Source organism: Poecilia reticulata, chromosome 18 (genome assembly GCF_904066995.2).
Source record: "Poecilia reticulata chromosome 18, P_reticulata-male-v2, whole genome shotgun sequence".
Lineage (NCBI taxonomy): Eukaryota > Metazoa > Chordata > Actinopteri > Cyprinodontiformes > Poeciliidae > Poecilia > Poecilia reticulata.
In genome coordinates, this window is record NC_088847.1 from 8,084,431 (window position 1) to 8,109,482 (window position 25,052).

General features: G+C 40.0%; 1 protein-coding gene across 2 annotated transcripts in view; it reads right to left on the reverse strand.

Moving 5' to 3' along the window:
- The window catches only part of si:dkey-172j4.3 (diacylglycerol kinase delta), a 78,461-nt gene that overhangs the window by 20,023 nt on the left and 33,386 nt on the right, over positions 1-25,052 (reverse strand). The window contains exons 1-10 of one of the 2 annotated variants that reach the window (XM_008435319.3): positions 15,453-15,849; positions 8,759-8,869; positions 8,592-8,672; positions 6,254-6,358; positions 5,945-6,077; positions 3,199-3,305; positions 2,943-3,068; positions 1,590-1,692; positions 266-425; positions 70-178 (exon numbers count right to left, since the gene is read on the reverse strand). In XM_008435319.3, the coding sequence (XP_008433541.1) occupies positions 70-178; positions 266-425; positions 1,590-1,692; positions 2,943-3,068; positions 3,199-3,305; positions 5,945-6,077; positions 6,254-6,358; positions 8,592-8,672; positions 8,759-8,869; positions 15,453-15,599 (1,182 nt within the window). In that variant the 5' untranslated portion in view covers positions 15,600-15,849. Of the gene's footprint in view, positions 1-69; positions 179-265; positions 426-1,589; positions 1,693-2,942; positions 3,069-3,198; positions 3,306-5,944; positions 6,078-6,253; positions 6,359-8,591; positions 8,673-8,758; positions 8,870-15,452; positions 15,850-25,052 lie in introns of those variants that run through there. The other variant, XM_008435318.3, reaches the window with a different exon arrangement.

Here is a 25,052-nt window from a genome sequence, read left to right on the forward strand (position 1 = left end):
AAGCAGGTATTAAGCATACTTTTTTCTTAATTTATTGACCAGCGCTGTGTTTTTCATTCATGTTCTGACCTGTTTGTGCAGGTTGAGCTTGTCGAGCTCCGACAGCACCCAGCCCACACTGCCGTCTCCGCCGCACACCAGGATGCGAAACGTCACGAACTTCTGGAAGAGCCGCAGCCTGTGAGCCGGAAGAGAGGGTCACCGTGGACAGTGGACGGGCGTCGTGAGGTCAGAGAACCAATGTTTCATCACAAACAGGACGTACCCGAGCTCTGGGCCTCCGTTCATCAGGTCAAAGACTTGAGCTGGGTTCAGAAGCTGCTTGAACTTGCGGAGGAACTTCACCCCCTGGTTGTCGCCGCTCTTGGAGTTCACCAGGACCAGGAGGGGGCTGGCACAAGATCCAGAGGTGGCCTTCCAGAAACCTAATGGCAAGGATTGGGAATTTAAAAAAATAAAAACAAACAACAAAACTGTAAACTGACGAGTCTGAAAAATATCTGAACTGGATGCATCAAGATATCAGCCGATTATTAAGTGACCAGCCGCAAAGTTAAAAATCTGGCCTTTCTTGCGGTGAGTGTTTGTCTACTGAGGTTGCACTGGCAACACTCTTCAGTGTGAACACTGCTAATGAAAATTGTTTATCAAAGGAGATATTTTCTGTCTGTTTTATACTTTAAGTCCTGGTCTATTGCATTGAAAATATGGAAATAGGAAATGCTACAAGTTTTTTGGAAAAAGGTTGAATAATAATAGAGAAAACACAGGGACTGATGTTTATTACTATCAATGCAGGCTAACAGTACTCGTCTCTCATTTCAGATGCTAAAGAAAGCTTAAAATGTCAACTCTCTAACTTATTTCTGTTTTCCTCTAACACACTTGGTGCGACGACGCCTCTGCTATTAAATAACTAATCAACCTGAACAGAAATAATGAGTTTAGGAATGGTATAAAAATCTGAAATCAGACTGTTTCCCTGGTCAAATAAATCTAAATAAATATTAATTTTTAGAAAGAGGTAATTCAACAAATTATGGAAATAAACAGGAAGGTTTTACTGGATTTATAGACCGGCTCTGGTGATGAGACACAAACGTTGTTTGAGAAAATGACAAAAAAAAAATTCAGAAAGAAAGAAAAAGATAACTTTGTTGGTATTTGCAGCTCCTGAAGAGAAACATCAACGTTTCTGTAGCTTTTACTCTTGTTTTTGTATTTAAAAGACGATGTTTATTCATGAAAAGCTGCAAATAAGTGAAAAAATAAATACAGCTTACAAATGAAAAGAATGAAAAGTTGACAAAATCTAAATTTATGACTCCATTGTAAACTATTTAGAGAATATAATCAAGTCATTCTTCATGCCGTGGAACTGCGCAGCTCTTAACATCAACCGGTTCTCAATTCCCAGTATTTAGACTGGACCAGTGAGATTCCTCGGCTTTTTCTCCCTTCTGTCGGTTTGACAGAACATAGAAAAGTAGGCTGTGTGAGTGTGTGTGTGTGTGTGTGCATGTGGGGGTGCGCGTGTGTGTGTGTGCGTGTGTGCGTGCGTGTGTGTGTGTGTGTGGGTGCTGTCTCACCATCTGAGTCGATGCTGTTAAGTGCAGTGGGTGGGATGATTGAGACTCGACATTGGCCCAGGGGACACACCTTCCCCATTTGTTCTTTACAGCTGTTATGCACCTGAAAGTACACACACACACACACACGCACACATAGTGATTTGGTGGACACAGTAATTGTAGATTTCAGTGGTGGCAGAAAGGTCGTTACATCCCACTGAAACCCACCAAATGCCAGTTCTGTAACCTTTACAAATGCCACTCTGGATCATTTGTGCTTGTGCCTCTGTGTGTTTTTATGTGTTCAGGATTGGACATTGTGTACTCCATAAGAAGCCTGCGGTAAGTGGGAGTGGAGGAAAGTAGAAGCATGGCGCTCTGTAGGATCTGCTGAACATGAGCACAGCGAGCTCAGCGCTCAGATCCAGGTTTTTCTATTTCTTACAACACGATGTAGATAAAACGTTTCCCCTCCAGGACTTCAACATGGCACCCGTCCACACACGTTTTTGTTTGTCTTTCTTTGAACGGGCTGTACTGAAATGTAATGCAATTTTCCTTTGGGATCAATAAAGTACAACTGATTGATTTTAAAATGTTTGTATCAACAAAGCAGTTAATAAATTACAAAAATAATTAGTAACTACAGCCCCACAAATGACCACATAGCAAAGTCTGCTGCAGTTCTGTCTGCTGTCCATTTTTACTCTTTTGTTCATAAATTCAAACATGTCACAAATGGGCATTAATGATAAACCCATTTGGGTAAAACTTTATTTGACGGGGCGTGAATAAGACCGACATGACACCGTCACGAACATATAAATCATGTAACAACCTGTTATGAAGATGAAGGAGTCTTCAAGAATGTTTACGACTGTTGGCACAACGCGCCATTCAGTAAATAATGACACTTTCAATGCAAAGCTGCATTAAAACTTGCATTAAAAGTGCCAATTTATTTGACACCCAGTCAAGTAAAGTGTTACCCAAAAGGGTTTAGGAACAGGGATAGTTTTCATCTTTTGAATTTGGTTGAGGCACTTTATAGATATCTTTACCTAGAAAGACATGAAGGTGCTTTGCTACATTCTGTTACGTTTCTTTGTGAAAGACGTTGACACTTGAAGACGATGTGAAGAACGTCCTGTCTGCACAGAACACTCTGTAACGAGTTCATATCCAACATTTTTCAAGTCTTGCATCAAAAGGAAAAAAGAAACAAAACAATAAGAAGCTCTGATGCTGTTATAAACCCGAACCGGAAACTCTGATGACGTTTCGTTTAAACTTCTCTCGAGCTAAAAATAACTTTCGGCTCTAAACAAACGACGCTGATGTGAAATGACAGATGAGATCAATCCCACTCACGATGGCCTTGCACCAGAGGCAGCGCCAGTCCTGCAGCCGCCGCACGCTGCCGCAGTTCCTGTCACACACCACGCATTTGGCGCTGACGGGCAGGTTGCCTTCCAGCCACTGGTGCGGCATGGACACCTGAGAACAGACACAGGAAGCACAGCAACACCACTGGATGAAAGCACTTTGCTGAAGTGGAAAGGCCTTTTTTCTAGGTGTCTTTATCCAGAGGAAAACGTAGAATTTCATGAGCTGATGCAAGTCTCACCCCATCCTCATCCTCAATGATCTCATTTCCTATGGAAGCCAGCGTGGTCCACTTGCAGTTGTTGGTGGAGCGAACGGCACAGCGCTTGTGAGCCTTGAACTTGCAAACTGAAAAAAACAACAAAAAAAACACTTATTTTTAAAGTTTTACTTTTGACTCTAGCTTGTCCTGAGGTTTGTCTGTCAAGCAAACCTCAGGAAGATACTTTTCCACATCATGTCATTTTTTTTAACTAAATGCTTTGAACCAACTCAAGCTGGACCTTGACTCCAAAGTGAAAAATGAGCAATAAATGAGTTTTAAACTGGTGAGAGAAAATCTATAAAGGGCAATTTTCAAATCTCGCTTTAGATTCTCAGTTGGATTCAGGACTTTTTAAATGACTTTAAGTGAAACTTCAATCATGATGCTGCCACCACCGTGTTTTACAGTAAAGCACAAACTCTTACCAAGTATTTTTTATTATCTAATTTATAGTGCAAATATCTTTTCAGCAAGATGCAAGAACTTAATAATGATTTTAAAAAGTACTAGTCCCACTGACAGGTTGCTTTATTTACAACAAAACATTTTCCCAACGTTACAAGTGAAATAATCTGTCAGTGGAACTAGTACTTTATCAATATTAAAAAATGATTAACTTAAAACAATCTATTATTTCTTTCTATCTTGTTTGAGTGAACTAAGATATTTCCACTAGAAACTAGACAAGAAGAAACACTGATGTGAGATTTTGTGTTTTTGCAGCGATAGTGTTGGTGTGTTCAGGCTGATTCGCAGCACTAGTTTCCTGCCAGGCAAAATGTTTTACATATTACTGTGAAATTTGATCTTTGTTGACGTCGGCCGGCTTATTTCATACGTCAGCTGTGTGGTTTCAGCTAAACTGCAACATGACTTCTTATTATGGGTTTTCTTGTTGTTTTTGGTCAACTGTTGATTGACCGAAAAAGGTCAACCAGCAGTTGTTCTCTTGACAGCGTCGTTCGTCCGCTGCAGTGGGTTTCTGCAGCGGGTCACTTGGCTGCTTCCCTGATTAATGCTCTTCTAGCACAATGATGGATTGGGTGGTCTTCAAAAGCCTGGGGTGTTATTTTACGACTGAGCTTTATAACTTCAAACGTCATCGCTGACCTGTGTGCTGCGGTCGTCGCTCTTTGTGTTTTGGGTTGTTCACTCATGTTCTCTAACAAACCTCTGAGGCAGAAACACTGGACTAAATTACACACTCTATTCATTTTCTGGGTGGATTCGAAAGGCATTTAAGGTTTTATTTATAAGTGTCATGTGGAAGGTTTCAGATTTACATCTGTAAAAGAAAAAAATGTACACATAACATTAAAACTATGTATGTTTTTTTTTTCTTTTTTCTCCCAACATCACATTTACACAGCAAAAACACAAAGTAGTTATGGTCTGGTTTCTAGAGCAAATATCTTAGTAGACTTGAAATAAGACAAAACTAACTTACAATAATACTTCTTTAAAATCCATAAAAGACATAGTTCCACTGGCATATCATTTAATTTTATAAGACATTTTTTCTTTGATACAAATGAAATAATCTGCCAGTGTAACTACTACTTTTTGACATTTGTACGGTATTATTCACTTAAAACAAGCTCTGATATCTTGCTAAAAAGTTAATGTCTTATTTCAAAATTATTTGCACCAGAAAAGACCAAAAATACTTAGCAGGATTTTGTGTTTTTGCAGTGTGTGCTTCTTTGTGTTGGACGACCAAATAAAATCTCAATTATATAAATGGATGAATTAAAAGTTTAAAAGAGCATGAATATTTTTGCAAGGCAAGATGTGCAAAAAAATGCAGTAAGAATTATGTTTTTAAGTCCATTTTAAAAAGCAGAAACTGCAGAAAGCAACGAGCAACTGTGTGGCATTTGTTTAATCATTGATCAAGATGTGGGACTCGACAGTCTAGTTTGAGTCTTGTCTAAGCTTTGCATGCAGAGCTGATAACTGCAGGTCAGTTATTTTACTGGGCCTTTTTGCTGCACTGGATTTGTGCAGGATTCTGGATTGTTCTTAGAGAAATTTTAACCTGAACAGTAATAAAACGTGTTTATTGGAACCTGAGCTCAAGACATTTTATGCATTCAGATTTTCCTGTTTGATATGAAAAATGGTGAACCTTTATAAGGAAAGAGTTATAAATATCGGTCAACAAGAAGAAAAAACAAATGTTTCATTTAATACAACATAACGTTTAAATAAATAGTAAGATGCACAAAAGTAGCTTAAAGCTTCAGCTTCTATGCACCGCAAACTGCAAAACACCCAAAACACTGAGCTCCTTTAAATCAGCAGCTAGTTTTTGCCTTTGCACAAGTAATAATGGAATATTGATTAACATACATGATGTGTATTGATGCTTTTGATGATGGCACTCGATAAAATGTAATATTTGTTCTAATTTTTTGGTGACTATGATGTTTTCTGACTTTTGTTTGTCTGTTTTTATGATCTAAAGCATTTTGAACTGCCATGTTGGTGAAATATGCAATGCAAATAAACTTGATCGAAGCACTTGCAGCTAACAGAGAGGAAAAAAGACAACTTCAGCTCCCAGTGGGTGTATGTAGATGCTAAATCCAATTACAACACAATGTGTGTGTGTGTGTGTGTGTGTGCGTGCGTGTGTGTGCGTGTGTGTGTGTGTGTGTGTGTGTGTGTGCGTGCGTGTGTGTGCGTGTGTGTGTGTGTGTGTGTGGGTGGGTGTGTGTACCTTCACAGGACAGGCCGTGGGAGGTGACGCCCGGCAGGGCTTCCTTGCAGACGTTGCAGAAGGTGGGTCTGGCGTGTGAGCAGGCGTACCAGTTGTGCATCCCAGAGAAATGCTCCATGTTGAACTGGCTGGCCTGTGCCAAGCAGAAGACATTTTTGTGTCAACCTGATGCTATAAAGACTGCAGAAAATGTTATTAAGTCCATCAAGGAACTTTAATACGGAAGACAGCAGCGAAAAAGACAGAAGGCAAAGATAAGACAAAGAGGATCGTGTTGAAGTTACTCCATAAGGAAACGGGGACCCTCACCTCATAGGTTTCCCATTTCTGAACGGATTTAAGAGCCGTGATCCAATCCTCCATTTCCTTCCTGCTTTCAGCACAAAGCATCAGTTTACGAAACGGGGTGATCACCTGTGAAGGACAGAGACGCGTTCTGAGATTAGCACATTTTTACTAAAACAAATCTGACGTATTTATTTCAAAGTTAAAAATCGATCAAACAAACAAACCAAGCTCGCTTCATGTGTTTAGTACTTTAAAGTTCAGTAAGCTCAGTAGGATGAATGTCTTACCGTGCATTTAAAGAAAAAACAATTTTGAACTTCTGATGGCAAAACATAAAAACTACCATAAGGTGTGCCAACAGCATACAAATGAGGGCCTCTAGATTAGAAACATGCAGCCTGAACAAACAATCTTCCAAATTCCTATAGATGCAGGAAATAAACTCACTTTATTACCCACTTTTACACATTAAAGGAGTTACTTTTGCATCATTATGGCTTAATCTTCAGAATAAATGGGAAGTTAAGAGTATCAAAGATGTTGCAGCATCCCACACATTTACCTCGGCTGCTATTAGTTACATGTAGGGAAAAATATGGAGGGAATCTTATTATTTAACTATTTAAATGCAGAGTTGGTGACTGCAATCAGTTTGGTTTGTCCTGAATCGGATTCAAATATTCCAGTTGAAAACTCAAAAATCTGATTTTTTGTACTTAAATGAACATGTATTAAGTGATGAATGGTTGCCGTAGCAACACTCTTTGGTGTGAAAGTTGTTACAGATATAAGTAGATTTAAAGTTTGATATTCAGTAGTGGAGCATTTCAGCATCACTAATGTGTTGTTGTTTTTAGAAGTTATTAAAAAGGAAACCAGGCTATTAAATGTGCTACTTAAATCAACAATGAGAGATGTATATATTACAGCAAATTTGCTCCATTTTACTGTTTTATTTACCTCTGTAATATAAGATGACTGGAAATGTCTGCAGTCTTTAAGAAATCCACAGCTGTTTGCACCTAGCTAGGCTAACTGTGCTAATCATCATTAATAAAAAATGCTGATGTTGTTGTTTTAAAATAATAAAAACTATCTGTCCAGTGACTTCACACCATCACTGTGGGATGCTGCCTCTGGTGATGACTAAAGGTGGCTGACAGCAGGAAGGCTGGAAAAGCAATTTATGAACGCTGTTAATTTTAGTTTGAGAGAAATTCAGTTCAGTATTGGTAGGTTAAAACTTCATACGAGACAAAAGCTGGAAATTAAACTAAACTCATTGGTGCTTCTTTGTTGCCCTATAATATTAAATAAATGAGTAATTAGTGGTTTTATTGTCACAAATTAGTGTCTGTTCCACTATTAAACACAGTGCAGTAAAAGAAAGAATGTATTGGTTGCCGCACCTTCATTTGTGTCTGTCTGTTAATATATACATATTATATTATATTATATTATATTATATTATATTATATTATATTATATTATATTATATTATATTATATTATATTATATTATAAACTGTTACAACATTAGAGAGGAAGCCTTTTGTTTACTAAGCAGAACATTTCTCAACAGATTTATTCTCACACAATGAGCCACAAAGAAAGTATATCAAATTATCAATGAGTCATATCAAAGCATAGTGGAAGCATTTCTACACTTGTGGTGGAAAATTATTACAAGTTAACATCTGCTGACCATGTTATATGAAATTACTGACTGTCTCTCCCATGTTTTGGATCCCTGGTAAAACCGACTCTGCCTAGAGGAGCTTTTTCATTCGAAACGTCTTCATTATTGACGGACTTACAAGCTCTCTATATTGTGCACAATATGCAAATAAACCTGACTGAGTGATTTCACCTCACAGTGTTTGGAAATTATTTTTTTTCCACAACACACTTCATAGTTTTATTATAGAGCATGAAACACTGATGTGATGTGCAGTGAAGTTTAAGTTTGTATGAGTTTGTCATATTAAAATCACATGTGCTGCTCTTTTTTTTTCTTTACCAAAATATGTAAAAATATTTTGGTAAAATTTTTTTTTCATATTTTTATGTAAAAATAAAAATATGTAACTATGCATGCAGATTTTAAATAAATAAATTTGCAAAAATATTAGTTTAAACAAACTAAGGTTACTTTTAACTGCAGAATCTTTACATATGGAAGAAACTCCAAAAAAATAATAATTCTGTGATCAAACCAATCATTCATGAACACAACATGTATTTTGAAATGACACTTTGTGATTTCTGAATTTAAAAAAGCTGAAACTTGGAAGCCCAGGACTACATTTGAATGTTAAGTCATTTAAAATCGAGGCGTTTGCAAACCGTGATTTGCTCACCGTGAAGCTGTTGTTGATGTTCTTGGTGCTGGTCTCGGCCACGCTGGCGTCCGATAGGTCCACTTCATCAAAAATCAGGGACTGACGGGAAAACAAATGGTTCCTTATTAACACATGCAGTCACAGATTTAAGCTGCAGCACGGGGCACTAGGACGCATTTCTGTACCTTGCAGTCTTTGGCGTAGTAGAGCGTCCTCCCTCTGAGTTTAAAGTACCTCCTCTTCCATCTTTGGAAGGAGCTGGTCTGCTTTAACAGGATTCCCTCCTTCACACTTTTCTGTTGGGAGAAAAGGCCCAAAAAAGGTGGAGAAGGTAAGAAAAAGCCAAGGGAAAACAAAATCTCTCACGTAGCAGCTATCCGTCTTAGACTTCACACATAAACAGAAGGAAAACAGAGGGGAATTTGTTACTAGGACAACTTTCTGCTAACAAACTCACACCAGATGAAGACAGAAGCAACATTACAGGTTTATAACGCTGCTTTTGGTGCATTTGCAGTCTTTCCCTCAAAGTCCACTCCACACCCAATCCAAGGCAGCACCCACCAGTTTGCTGGAAGCATGCTGCCTATTTTAGACTGCCCCATTATTCATCACTAACGGCAGACCAAGGAGCACCAGCCAGGAGGGGCAGAGGCAGACGCTCAGGCATCCGTAGCAACGAGAAAACGATTTGCATAACCAAAACACGCCAGACGCTTAAAGCCCAGCAGCTCCGTTGTGTTCGATGCAACATGTTGTGATTTGTGGGCCTGACATGATACATTTATTGTGATGAGCGATAATATTGTTGTTTTGAGAATAATGTAATGCCACTAGCAAAGATCGAAGATCAATACACTTTAAATTGTAATAAACATTTTTAACACTGGAGCTGGAAGACATTTTAAATATCCAAAATAAATTAACAGAACAATAAATAACATGAATTATGAAAACTCTCTGAACACAATTGTCCTTCGAAAAAGGAATAGTTGAGACCAAACAAACAGACTTTTGTTGTCCAGTTTTGGATAGAAACAGAGAAAAACAATAAGTGAAAATGGAAATTATTGAGCTTGTTTTAATTCTTTGTGTGTTTTTTATAGCTTGACATTTTTTTACTGTGTATTTTTTCTGTGCTGTGTTCGTTGTTGCCTCTTGGCCAGGATGTCCTTGAAAGATGTTTTTATTTTCAATGGGTTTTTATCCTGGTGAAATAAAGCAAAAAAAAAAAAATGCATGCAATTAATTGATTGATTGCAACAGGCCTAATCATTTCCTCCCTTCACTCCTTTTATTTACGAGTACCTGCCCTGAGAGCCGCTGGCAGTCAATTTCAGATTGCTATGGAGATCTGTGCTTCCTGTAAACCGATGCTCACACAGCCGGAGAAACAGATAGCATCTTTAAACTCTCGGCACGTTACCCGTGGCCGCCGCTGAACCTGTGCATTTATCACCCAACAATCCAGCAGGACGGCCGAGGCGGCTCCGATCAGATTAGCCCGCGTGACGCGCGCTGCAGTGTTTCACAGATAAACACTACATGTCAGTATGTGTTACTGGTGTCGCTTCAACACAGCCTGCAACATCTACGGTCTATTTCCAAATGCAGTAAAACAAAACAAAACTTATCTTCTCTGATAAGCATAGCAATGTCTATAAAAAAGTAAACCAAAGGGCACTGCAGCTTTGACAGCTTTTGTTTTTCAGTGGTTCAGCTTGTACAGCCGGTGCAGCCAGTACAAAGGTTTAGAAACAAGATTCCCGATGTCTCAAAAGGCAAGCGTGCTCTCAGGAGTTTATCATGCAAATTATACCGCGACTTAAACGCTGAAAACAAAAACATGCCTGAGTGATTAGCCGGGTGGCTCCTAATAAAAGGTTCAAAGGGAAATAATCCAGTGTTTGGAAAATGAAGACGATTCAAACTTAATGATTTTCTCTGCTTTTTAAAATTGAAATCAAATGAAGCACAAAAACGTGTCTGAAGCAAATCTAAAAATAAAAAGTTTGGTCTACAGAAACATTTTAGTTTTTTTTTAATTCTTGCTGCTACAACAGAGAGCTTTTGGCAGGCGCTGGACATTTTGATGCTTTGCTACTTTCTGCTGTGCAGGTTTGGCGGCATTCTGTCAGACTCTTGTGTACGAATAAGCGATGATGAAAACTGACCCACTTCAGCAGGTAAGAGGAGGGCTGAACGTACTGCAGCAAAATGTTCCATCGTTTTGAAAACTTCACAGTTAGGGGTTTTCATTCTCTAAGAAAACACAGGGAGAAATGCTAACAGCTGGTAAGGCTAGCTATGCTAGTTGTATTAACATATTGGTTATAGACATTTAAATTGCCAGCTTTGTAATTTATATTGATGACCACTCACAGCAGTATTCTATATTATAGCTAATCAAAAAATGTGCAGCCGTATTTGTAACTTCACCTTTTGCAAAAAAAAAAAAAAAAAGGAAATTAGCCATAAATCGCCGACAGGTGTTTGTTCACAAGACACATTTTTGTAAAGAACTATTAAATCGATGATAAATGTTTCTAAGTATTGTTTGAAATTCCTTCATTTTTCACATGAAAGCACTCAAAGAGAAAGTTGTCGCTCTACATGGATGTAGAACAGAAAGTGTGACAACAAACTATAAATATATGTAATTAAGCTTTTTAATTTAAAAAGAAGAGGAAGAAACACAGACCAAAAGATTAATTTAACGCACCACCATTGCCAATCTCACTTAGCGTGGCTTATTGCAGTGTATTTATCTTTAATACTTGTTCGACCGTGAAACATCCTACCTTATGTCTGCCCCTTACTGTTTTTCACAATAAATGTGCCTTCATCCCCTGAAGGAGAGAAAAATCTATCGCCATCATATTGAAGACAACAGGGAATGATGAGAGGAAGGGACTGATGGTGCAGCAGTGACAGATTGGCTTGTGGTACGGATCATTAGCAAGAGAAATGAAAAAAGGAAACAGGAGTGTGTCAGCACAGAGGAAGAAAAATAACTCAAGACGTGTTGCTAAACAATGACCTCCAGTAAAATTACAACAAAAAAAAAACAGATAAAATCAAGGGCTGTAAAAGAGGCACAAAGTGTAAAGGTCTGCAAGCTACCTGCAGCATCAGAGATAACAGCCAGGGTTCAACAACCTCCCTGCAAAACAGGATATTCAAACACAGCTTCTCTGACAGGAGCCATGAATTAGGAGCCAATCTGGAGTTTTTGTTTCTTAAAGCAGCCAATAAAAAGAAAGCAGAACATGTCAAGCATTTGCTGTTGACATTGTTGTGAAGACACAGCGCTGGTACGTAAACATGATCTGACTGCTTTCATCTAAAACAGAAGAGTCCAAATTAATTCTACTGCATCAAAAGTTAGCATTAGCTACATGCGACCAAAAACATCTGTCATTATCATCCTTATCATCAAGAAACATGCTGATTAAATTAATGCATCGTTTTAAACCTAAATCTACCTGGTGGAGGAGCACAGTGCAGCAGTGGGCCTCAGGTATATGTGGGTGTAGGAACCATATAGCCGCCAACAAACATCTAAAATCCATGAATACTTGAGACCACATCTAAAATAACTTACTGCTTAAATTAATAGATCACACAACAAATGCGCCTTGACATGCATGAATACACACAGCTAAAACCATCTTAGCGCTAACTCAGAGGCTAGCATCTACAGTCTTCCTTACTTCTGCTCTTGTACAACCAATCAGCAACCAGAAGGATAAATGGCGCTCAGAGATTGGCTGCCTAGCAAACACCAGCCAATAGCATGTGAAGTAGCATTGTGTTAAGAAGTTTCAGCTTCCCAAACTGAGTTTTCTTTTAAATATTTTTACTTTATGAGGAAAAATCAATGAACAAGTGGGTTTTCAGCAAATAATTAATTTTCTGCCGTTACATTCCAGAGAAGGTCGGACGATATTAGGTTATATATTTCTGTTTTTTTCTTTCCTATTCTCTGCTTCCAACACTCTTAGATTGTAGCATTTGGGCCAAACCCTTCTGTGTCCAGTGTGAGACTCTGTCAACAAGCTAAATATTACATTAGCATGTTAAAGCTCAGAACAGTTGGAATAATAGCCACCGCAGTAAAAACAATCCTTTGTGGCAACAATATTGCATACCGTGATGCTGCTATACATCTAGACGTTTGTAAAGGTTAGTAAGGTTTGCGTCTCCTGAGTGTCGAAGGTTTAAACCAAGTGTTGACATGTTAGGTGTGGCAGCAGTCGCTCCGTTTCAATATTGTCTAGTGATTGCTATGGGAACGACTCGGATACTATTGTGTTTACTCCGAATAATAAAATGATTACTGCTGTACTGTAAGTGTGAGCACATAAAGCTGCTCTTTCAAAGAACCCGAGCAATAAATTATACGTTTAGGAATTTTTCCAGACTTCGTCCTTCTAATGGAGCTGAGGCCCTTTTGTTGTCCCAAAAGGCAAATCAGGTAATAAATTAACTAGGAAAGTGCAAGGGGCAAACAGCGTCAGCAGACACGTACTGTACAAACAGCGACACAAACACGAAGTGTGTGGAGCCAAAATCATCTGTTAGCTTGTGGTCACACGGCTGTGCTCGGCTCGGAGAAATGCTGTCAGACAGACTGGTGTATTTATTAGAGCGGGACTAATCACATCACAACAATCAGCCCCTGCAGACTCGAAGTGCCCGGGCATAAACCAGAGGACCGGGGAAGTAAATGTGAACATCCGTAAGCTGTGCACACAGCCGCCGATGGCTCCGAAGGACGCCTGAACATAAATCTGTCTGATTCAAATCTGCTGGTTTTTTGTACACGGGTCTTTACTTCCCTTATCCGTCAAGCCGCGCATACAAACACACGTCTGTCAGCGTTGGTCCTGCATCGAGGAGCGACCTTCAGCTCTCAACAGATTACAGAAGTCAGAAATCTGAGGCTGATCTGACCAGTTTGTGGACAAAATGAAGAACTTCTCCACATTGAAGCGTAATAAAATCTGACTGCTAACAACGAGGGTAAATAATGGAAGATAAGCAGCTCAGGTCAGTTGATTGAAGCCTGCAGAGAACCTGTTTAAATATCTTAGTGGAGAAAGAAGATGAACACTTTGGGCCGATTAGCTAACCGAGAATTGTATTAATGCTGCTAGCAACAAGAGTTTATTTAAAAGTGTGTAACAAACCTGTTACATGAGTTTTCTGTCACTTAAAAAGTGTATAATTAAAGCAGTATCTATTGTCTGTCCTGTACTTTTAGCATTGTTTTCAACATACATGTTTGTAGCGTTTCCAATACAAACTTTGTCAATATTCCCCTAAAGTCGAAAAAACACATTTTCTTAATTGCTGTGTTTCCACTAAATAAGAGACGCTTTTAAAATCACATGTAAATAAGTTTGTTCACGCAACAAGTCCGTGTCTACTGGACACTGAGAAACTATTTTGGTATTTTCCAGAATCAAAGTACTGCGCTCAATGTTAAGATGTTAAAGTGTTTGTTTACAATGACATCCGGTTCTGCTGTGCATCAACTTTCTTCACCAACAGCCAAGGTGTGTCAGCGAGCAGGCTGCCGAACATGTTCGCAGGTGAACATGTATCACTTGTTTACTCTGATATTATAAACACCCGTGAAAGTTTTGAGGAGTTAATTCCGATGAAAGGGAGAGTGCAAAGCATGCAAAGCAGGTAAGATCATGGAGCTTCCTGTAATGTCTTCCATTCTGAAGAGCCAGAAATAGAGCAGAGATTTCTGCTTTAACAAAATGGCAAATCTGCTGAAAATTAAAATAAACATTATTGTTAATATTGTGGGATCAATACTTCAGATTCCGATTCCCTCTTTTATTTTTGTATCGTAGCTTCTCAACTCTACAGCAAAGATTTTGTATCAATTTGCTCTCAAATGAGTTTTTTGCACTTTGTTTATTCAGAAAAAAGGCACAGAAACCATGTTGAAATGTTTAATCCTGTCACAATAAGCAATGAATTGAATTATGGATTAAAACAAGCTAAATCATTTTCATTTGTTTGTTTTATCATTTTTGATTTTCTACCAGAAAACTACATAATAAAAGTCTTCAGTCTGGTGCATTGGTTTCTATTCGCTCATCTTTTTTTAAGATGTTTCTGATTACAAAGATTTTATAATTCATTTAGTTTGTTGTTTCTGTTGTCTTGTGTATTCAGTTTGGATATTTAAAATGTCTTCCAGTGTTAAATGCTCATTAGAACAATGTGTTTTGCATTGTTACGCCATTGCAATCTTATTACTTGAAAATGGTACAAAAACAACATTGTTATCATTTATTGCATTAACTTCCAGGACAATTTATCACCCAGTAAAATGAGTTATCGTGGCTGGCCTAAATATGTCTATAAAGTATTTGTAGACAAACTAAGATCTGTCCCAGGTTTTAGGAGAAATAATTTAAAGGAAAGACCACAGAAAGACCTAAACCTCAGACATATTAAACTTAGATTAAAAACAGTGTTGGTATCGGCGCCCTGCATTTACTTTTACTTGATATTGGGCCAGTACCAAAACATGGATTATCTCACACTGCTAATCAGCCGATCAAAGCTTTAGAACATGTAGAGATCATAATTCTTCCATAAATTTGCTTTTTGTGTCTCTAACAACAACCCAAAGTAACAAAGGAACATGAAGTAGCGTCCCATTAATAGAAGAGAGAATAAGAATATCGTATCAGTAGATCTCAAATACGGGATAAACTTAGTCAACTATGAACTTTAGACCAACATAAACCACCACAAACAGAACTGCCTCTATCTCACTCACAATGAATTACATTATTCCACTCTTCTGTTTGAATCAATACGTCGCCTGGACTCTGTTTTCTGACTGACCTCGTCCTCCAGCACACTTTCCTGGGGTTCCTCGCAGACCCTGGAGTCCAGACTGCAGTAGTCCCGTCTCAGCCTGACGTCATCCCCGGGCCGTCTGCGCAGCAGGAGGGTTGCACAGCACCCACTCAACCGGCTGAATCCTAGCATCTGCGCATACTGAGGAGCTCTCCTACACTAAAAACTTGATAACAGTTTGTTGTCAGGCTGAGATCGGAAGGTTTGATCTCGTTTTCTAGAAAATCCCTCCTCTTCTCTTCCCCATTCTTTTTCAACGAGTCCTGCTGTTGTCGTACCTAAACGTAATTTCCTCTCTCTCTCTGAACTGTTGACACACAGAAACACCCTCGCCTGTGTTGTGCCTTCTTTCACACTCGAAGTCCTTCAGACAATGCATTCCCCACTTCCTCGTACTCAGACTTCCTTTGCGAGGAGGCCGCGCCCCCTCAGGTGTGCTGGAACAGACGAGTCTTCACAGTGTGTGAATGAGCCTCTTACCTTTGCTCCCCCTCCCTCAAGGCGAGGCGGAGCATGCAAACAAGACACACACCTTTATCATGTGTGTGTGTGTCTACAAGTTGATAGTAAAGCTAATCCACTTCCTTTTGGGCTATAAATAAAACCGGAGGAACCTGTCCCGCTCGCTCACCTATCCTTGTTTGGACAAGGCTTCATGACCCTAAACTAAACTCTCAGACTTCTGTAGGGTCCGACCGGTCCCGACAAGATCGCCGATTTTTGCCTGGAAAGGCAGCGCTGAGGCAACACGAAACAACAAACATTTTAGTGGCAGCTCGGGCTGATTTAAAGCCTAAAATGTGTATTGCATAAAATATACAAACGTGCACAGGTGCGCCGCGCACACAAACACAGATGTCAAGATGATGGGGATCCTGAGGGCGTGCTGCTTTGTTTAAGGGAGCTGGAAATGTCGCTGTGATCACAAACTCCTGGCAGCCTCTGTGTGTGTGTGTGTGTGTGTGTGTGTGTGTGTGTGTGAGTGAGTGTGTGTGTAGTCACTGCTGCTCTGTTGCCTCCGTGCTGTCATCCCACTGCTTACAGTGTCAGATCAGCGCCTCATCAGCCAAGGCAAATTGCAGCCAGTGCCTGCTCCGTGTGTGGATGCTTTCCTCCAGTCGGCAGATAATTCTGTCTCTAATGAGCAGAAACGTGCTGCTTCCGCCGACACCAGCTCTCTTTCTCACCCTCTTTGTCTCTGCGTGCGCGCGTCAGGTCCTTCCTCTCTACAGTCTCTCTCTTTCTATCTGAACCGGCCGCCATTAAATCATCTCAGAATCGGGTCAAATGCCTCAATTAGCGACTGATAAATCACGCTGCGTTCGGCGATGTGAAAAGACTCCGATAATAGCACATTATCCCCGTCTGGTCTGTCTGAGCCGCGTCCTCGGCCCTAATGGATGCAAAGTTCGAAGGGAAAAAAGAGAGGCCGAGACGTGAAGCAGACTGATCCTGCTTCACAGACGTAAACGGGCCAGTTCAATAACTTTAAACAAGTCTTTGTAGCGCCTGGCTGCTGGAAGTGTAGCAGAGACACAGAGAGTAAAACACGACAGATATCTGTCATGTTTAAGTACAAAAGCTGGCCACACAGTTTTCAAATGCAATTCTCATTTTCCCTACAAAGCATTATTAAAGCACAAGAAACATTAAGGATCTCCAAAAGTCAGAAAAGCCCTCGCAATGTCTGGATTTCTAACATTGACCAACATTTAGTAACTACTGGTAGGTACTAACAATTACTTTTAGTATTTGATTAATCGATTATTGTGACGATTAATTGAATAAATACGTTCTGGCACATTCTGCAGATTTTTCACTTTTTTTTTGTACAATATTAGAAATGCTTTAAAAATGCAAATAAACTAAGAAAATGTAAATTTTTATTGCCTAAAATGCAATAGCAGCGTTCCTTTAGTGTACACTTACAAATACAGTGAAGGGCTGACCTGTTGGTTATATTTTAGATTCAGTGATTAATAATTAGACAGCAAAAGATGGTTAGTAGGAGTATTTTTACTGAATTTGAACCTGGTGAACCTCAAACTGTGCCACTGGAGGAGTAGAAAGACTGTTTTTGTTTTTTTTTTAATCCCAAATGCAAAATGTATTTATTGTTTGCACAGTTTAGGCTTAATTACAACTGTGTTGTTCTTTCAGCAAATCCCCTTTCTTTGAGCCTGAGTACTCCAGCTAATGATTAATCGATTACAAAATTAGTTGACGATTATTTCAGTAATTGATTAATCACAGTTGGATTAATCGTTTCAGGCATAACGGCTGCATAACGGCTGCATGAAGGCTGCCGGTCGTCTCTACTGGTTCACTAGTGATTATTAGCAGCTGTCTGCTGAGAGCAGTGATGTTACCAGTGGTGAAGGTTCTGTAATCTGTGTGTTTCAACCTGAATTACTTTTCTGGTTGATGTTGGAGCAAAACGAACGAGCTGGATGGACATCCGTCTCTGTGTTCGACAACAAGAAACGCCAAGACAGGTGAGAAGGGAGATTTTTATAACACTAGAGAAAAATAAAGCCGTTCTCCAGACAGCTGCACTAAAGATACTGCTTTCTTCTTCTTGTAAATCAACCCTTTTTATTGCTACCCCGGCAATGCAGCCGTGTGCTTTTCCCGGCAGTGACACCTATCATTTAGACAAAAGACGAGGCACTTTAAGTGCCGGAAAAAAAGGCTTCAGCGCTGGCTTTGACATCACACCTTCGCTCTTTCTGCCTGAGACGAAGAACATAATGGCTGCTGGAAGTGTCTGGAGGCGTCTTCAGCCGTTCAAACTCTGTTCTTCAGTAATGCGAAGTAGTACAAGAGGTAAACCATGTAAATGTGGTAGTTTCCAGCAGAGTAAAGATTAAACAAACACAACATGCGCTGTATTGTTGAGTAATTCTGTGAGAACTTAACCCAACACAATGCATCATGGTTATCTGACACGTTCTCTGACTGTAACCACACAGCCAGAGCTTCAATGCAGTGGTTTAGGCCAAACCACACAGTGACCTTGAATTTTTGTCACATTACCTCTATTTGTAGTGAAATTATATTATACACAGGTCATTAGCGTTCATCAGGCAACTTCTGAAAGCAACTAGTTGCACTCAGGGAAAAGAGAGCTGAATTTTCAGTTTTTCATTCATAAAATTTTTTTTTGAATCATGAATAATTTTCTTTCTACTTTCCAATTTTGCACCACTTTGAGCCTTTCACATAAAATTCCAATGTTTGTGGTAGTAATGTGACTAAAAAATGGATGAGTTCAAGGGACAGGAATGCGTTTGCAAGGCGATGTGTGTATGTATTACGATCCAGTCAAAGTCCAGACACAAATCCAACTCAAAATCTGTAACATTGACATTTATAGATAATGCCAGTCTAAATGTGACTGAGCTTGAGGTATTTTGCAAAGAAAAATGGGAGAAAATCTCAATCACTACATCTGCAGAGCTGGTAAACCGATACTGTAAATCTCTCCGTTGTGTCGGTTGACTGCATAAAACCTCATTAAAATACATTTAAGTTGATAGGTGCAACAGAGAAAAACACATAAGAATAGTTTAATTATCGCACTGTTACTTCATCTTCCTCATAAGTGAACATGTGTAACTTTACATTGTTACATTTGAAGCGTCTGCTGTGCGATTCTTCAACCGATGCTTAACACGACGGAGCAGCTGTGTATTCATGAGCTACATGCAAATGAACAGAAACACATTTTCAGGTGGGTTTTTTCTCCCCCCACAAGAACTAATAACCCCCCCCCCCCACACACACACACACACACACACACACACACACACACACACACACACACACACACACACACACGCACACACACACACACACACACAGAGACAGCACACCGGGGCAGTAACAGACACAGAACCACTTAACCTTTCCAACCAGGCCGTGTGTTGGACGTACATTGCTGGAATGCCAAATGAGGTGCGCTCCAGTGCCACCAGCTGGGATGGGAAAAACAATGCAGCTCTGAGTTTCTCCCAGCAGATGGCAGGCTGAGGAAGAGATTACGCCAGAGGAAGGTAGGTGGGTTGCACAAGAATGTTGCAGAAAATGAAGAGAACCAGGAGAGGAGAAGGTATAACAACGTGTCGTGTGACAGGAGGGCAAAAAGATGAGCAACTTGGCAATTGGCTTTATGTCTGGCAGAGTATAGACTCTCCAGAGCCTTCCTAGCTGTGTGCTGGTTTATAAACAGAAGCAACCGGTGGGATTCCCATCTGGACACGCAGATCTCACTTCACTTTAAGGATTTTACAACCTCTATGTGGCCTTTGCTGCGTTTATTTCACACAACATGCAGAACCACAGAGCTAATCAAGGGACACACACGTGGGCATCACCGTTGCGGTCGGACCCAGTGGCTGTGACCCCCGCGACCCCTGACCCACGTGGTTCCCACAAGGTGACTACAGCTAGCGCACGTTATTAGCGTCGTTGTTTTTTTGGGTTTTTTTCAGATAACGGTTGCTGCTAACTGCAAGCATCTCCCTCCTCCCGCTTTTCCCGACATCTGAAGTTGGAGACGCAAAGGCATGTGGCATTACCATGGCAACAGCCCGACTTACAGATAAACCTTCAGCTCTGAAACTTAAGGTCGGACGCTGAAAGAAATCGGCGCCCCTTACGACGTGTCTGTTAATCATGCAGGAACTGAACTGACTTCCTCCACATGCGTGTGTGTGTGTGTGTGTGTGTGTGTGTGTGTGTGTGTGTGTGTGTGTGTGTGTGTGTGTGTGTGTGTGTGTGTGTGTGGGGGGGGTGTGTGTGTGTGTGTGTGTGTGTGTGTGTGCGTGTGTCCATGTCTGACAACTTTCACTGCATTAAGCTGTGAAAAAATTCATCTATATAAATGGGAGAAGAAGAGGGAAAAAAAGCATGTTGCAACAGAATGTTTAAAAAAAGGAACAGGTTGTATCATCTGTCATGCATAAACAAAACGTCTGACCACACACACACACACGCACAGTGAGAACAAGGCGTGGGAGGACTTTGCACCATGGCGACCACATCCTGTCTCATATACCTCTCTGTGTTTATTAATAGACACACACACGCACACGCATGCACATACACACCCACACACACACACATACACACACGCACACAAAGCAATGATATGTGCAAAAAGCCAAACTGATGACACCTGATTGCGCCTAAAATGGACAGAGTCGACCAAACACACAGACACGCACAACCCCACACACACACGCATACACACATACACGTTTCTTTCAAGTTCCTCATGTGTGTGTGTTGTTTTATTCAAATTCGGACAGTGTTTGGCTTCTGGCTGCGCGGTTTGCACGCTGGAGGACAGATAATCTGTTGCTGCAGGGGGGCGGAGGGGAGGGGGAAGCATACGGAACAAATCTGGCTCTGATGCTGCATAATCCTCAAACACACACACACACACACACACATATATATATATATACAAACACACATCTCAGCAAGCAAACCCACAGACAGACAGATAAAGTCTCCAAGCCAGAAAGAGATCGTTTGTGGGGAAAGAAAAGAGGTGGAAAGTCTCTCTCTTAATGTGCTGATGCAATTAGCACGTCCTCCCCAAAGACTTGCCACGCAAATCACGTCGCCGGTGAATTTCCGTGCTTATGCCCTTAAAATAAAGTATAAAACGGAAGAAAGGTGGTTATTGATATTAGCCTGGGGAAGGAGAAGAAGGGAGGTGGAGACAGGGATGTGATGTGATTGCAGGTGAGGAGGAAGAGGAGGAGTTTAGAGGAGGGAGGAGAGGCAGAAAACTGATGAAATACTGCGAATGTGTGTGTGCGCGCGTGTGTGTGTGTGTGCGTGCGTGCGTGCGTGTGTGTGTGTGTGTGTGTGCGTGCGTGTGTTTGTGTACCGTGGCCGGTGATTATCCGCAGATAATCACACCGTGCCATTTAATCTCGACTCCTCACACTCAGGATGCAAAATGAGGTGGATATGGATTCCTATATGAGGATATGTGAGAACAATCTGCTCTCCAAAATATATACCAGGCTCTACGCAATAATTTAAGTAAAACATGGCTAAAACTCTTATACGAAAAATTAGAGGTGCACCGATTGCTGCTTCCTGGCTTATTACCGATTTTTAAAACTCTCCACTCTTATCATCAATTTTTTTATTTATGTGTCAAAAAGTCACGTTTGATCTCAGATTTCAGGCTCCAGCACATAAAAACTTAACTTATTGGTCCACACTTTAGACATGAGAAGGTTTCCAGTTTTAAAAATCTGGAAAACACTAATACCTTCTCTTTAACTCCTTTTAATGACAAGCTGCAAGAGACAGCTGTGGGTCTCTTGCAGCTGTCTCTTGCTGTGGGAAGGTGTAAAATCAGGGTGTGTAATAACTACAATAGGGGAATTACCCAGATTTTATTTCATTCAAAAATCAAAGACGATCTCTACCAGTGCAGTTCACTGTTTAAGACAAGTATGTCCTGAAACGCAGGTTATCAATAATTATTTTTTTTAAACTACAGCATCTACCATTAAAAGAAACAGTAACCTGGGGGAGGCGACACGATGAATCCACCAGCCCACATTGATTTTTTCAAACACTGAAGTTAATGGCAACATTTGTTACATTTTCAGCTGGTGTGGTTTGTTTTCACACGGCACTGTGTCAAACGACCCAAACCCTTTGAGCAACCTGTTCCCCTCCTCGCCTGCGGCGGCGCTGCACCAAGAACTACAGAAGTAAACAACATTAAAACCACAGAAGAAGACACTGAACGCAACTTCCTCCTTCGCAAAAATATAAACAAAGATGGAGTACTGTCAGATTTTAGCGGTTGTAGGATTTCTCCTTTTTCTTTTGTAAAACGCCAAGAGCCATTTCTCTCGCTGGCGCTAAACTCATACATTTGTTTTGGTTTTATTTACCCAGAATGCCCTGCGCTGTAGTCTGCTTCCTGGGTTTGCAGGTGGACCACAGTTTGCTTTTTTTGGTTGTAACCGGACTTTTCAGAATTACGCATTCACAGCTACTAATCTTTATTACAGCAATGTTTGGTTTAACGCAGCATTAGTGGTAAATACACTATATATCTTTTTTTGTTGTTTTAAATTCACTGTTTAATCACACAAAGCCATCAAACTATGAAATTTAGTTCTATTGTCAGCCCATATGTATTCCACCCTAAATAAAACAGACTTTTAGTATTGATGCATGATCTTATCAAGTTAGCATCGCACAAGTTTCAGTCCGCCCTGTGACAGACTGGCGGCCTGTCCAGGGTGTACCCTGCCTCTCGCCCGAAACGATAGCTGGAGATCGGCACCAGCAACCCTCCCGACCCCACTGAGGGACAAGGGTGCAAGAAAATGGATGGATGGATGGAAGTTTCAGTCCAGAATTACAACAAAGCTAGTGGCTAGTAGCATTTGCCGTGTAATGGAGATTTTGGTATAGTTTTGGCATTAAAAATCTATTTCTCACCTGGCAGAGGTTTTCATAGAGGCAATGTAGCAGAGGGGAGAATTGTTCAAATCCATCTGACTCATTGTTGCTGATCCAACCAATCTGCCTCCAAATATTACACACACTTGTGATTCAGATGTTCGTGAGTCAGGCCGATATAGAAGGAAAGTTAATCCCAGCGCAAACATAACAACAACAAGCAGGGAGGAGATGATTATTGTTTATAAAAAGCCCTGAAAAAAAAACTCAAAACAATGCATGATTAATGCTGCCTGAGTAAGTATGAGTTTAAAAAAAAGGACAAACTGTGTAAAGTGGGCACCAGTGATGTTATGAAACAGAAAGATTTCCTGCAAAATTACTTTCTAGCCTGTTACTACATTACACAATTAATCGTGATTAATCGATTAATGAAATAATTGGTGACTAATTTAGTAATTGACTAACTGGAGAACACAGATTAAAAAAGGACATTTTCCGTAACAACATCATACTCAGAGCAGTAATTAAGCAAAAACTGTACAAAAATATATGCAATTTGAATTTAAGACATAAAAAACCTTCATTGTCTGTAAATTATTATGCCATAGTTTTAGCTCAACTTGGTTTAAATTCTGTAAAAACATATGATAAAATAATAAATAAATAAATACATTTATTAAGCGCCTTTTGTTACACTGTACTGATGTTCAGCCAAGCAGAAAAGGCCAAGCTTTTCACGTCGACGTTAGAAGTATCAAACAAATGTGTTATGTTATTTCATTTAAGGCAATAAAATGCTTATTTTCTCATTTTAAAAAAAAGGAATTGAATTGTTTATTTGCATCTTTTAATGTATTTCAATTGCATTATGAAGAGAATTAAGTCGTTAAATGAAATTTGTAAAGAATGCACAGTTTCTTTACTCGATTAATCGTCAGAATGTCAGAATAATCAATTACTAAAATAATAGATAGTTGCAGCCCTACTTTAGGTTACTTTTGATTGAGTTTGTCATTTCAAAAACGTTTTCTTCTCTACTCAGTTAAACTCTGATAGAGCGATTCTCATGACGACCTCCGCTGATGGCGCGGCGGTCCTTTGCTCTTCACCGACTCGGTCCAAACCAAACTCAAGAGTCAAGGCAGCTGTGCTTCTGCTGGGTAAACAGAGGCGGTAAAAAGTGACCGGCTGGAAAAAGAAATGCTTGGGGCCCGCCGGTTTGTGCAGCTCTGATTCCTGTGCGCTTCTAAATGTGACAGAAGAGCTGGGAGCCTCTGGACTGGTTCTGTGACTAAAGACAAGGGCAAAGTCACTCCGCATCAAGTCAGATAGCGCGAGTCGGGGATTTGTCTTGTCACTGCGGCGTCCTCCACAGACCCTGCAGCTGGTGGGGATTCACCCGGGTTCAGGGAGTTAAAACAGATCCAGTTTATCTTTTTTCCTGTTTTTCTGGGCAACCCCTAACTTTCACTGAAAAGTCATTTCAAATTCAGCCTGACCCGTCTCATTCAAACTTTGTTTTCAGTGACTTGGATTGCAATGAATCCTTATATTTCTTAGAAATTACACAAATAACTGGTTGAAATCTTTACATTTTACTAAGTACCTTTAACTCACAAACTTTTAATAAGTTCTGTTATCAAAAACCAAAGCAGCTTTATTGGCTTGTTGACTATTCATCACTGCAATGCAATTATACAAATGTGCTCTTCTGCTGATATAAAGTGCTGAAATTTCTCAGTTGTATGTGCTTTTATTCAGAATCCATAAACAAAAATAATCTAATGTTAACTTATTAAAAATACAAATGAAATCTATTTAAACGGCAGCCGTTCAAATAGCACAAAATTAAGGTGACAGGAAGTAATGTAATTTTCCAGGTTGCTGTACAGCTTCAGTTTATTGCAGCGTTCACTTTCTGGGTCAACAAAGTGTAGCCTTCAGCACTGTCACCCTGTTCGGTTTACAAAGCCAACAGAACAATATTATTTTTCAGGATTGCTCAAGTTTCACTACAGTAAATTTCCCAACAGTAGTGAAATGAGACACCCTACACACAGCTCCGGCGTGGCACAGAGTATCTGTGACTTCACAGTTCTGTCAATGAACAGCAATCCATAATCCAGCCTCAGT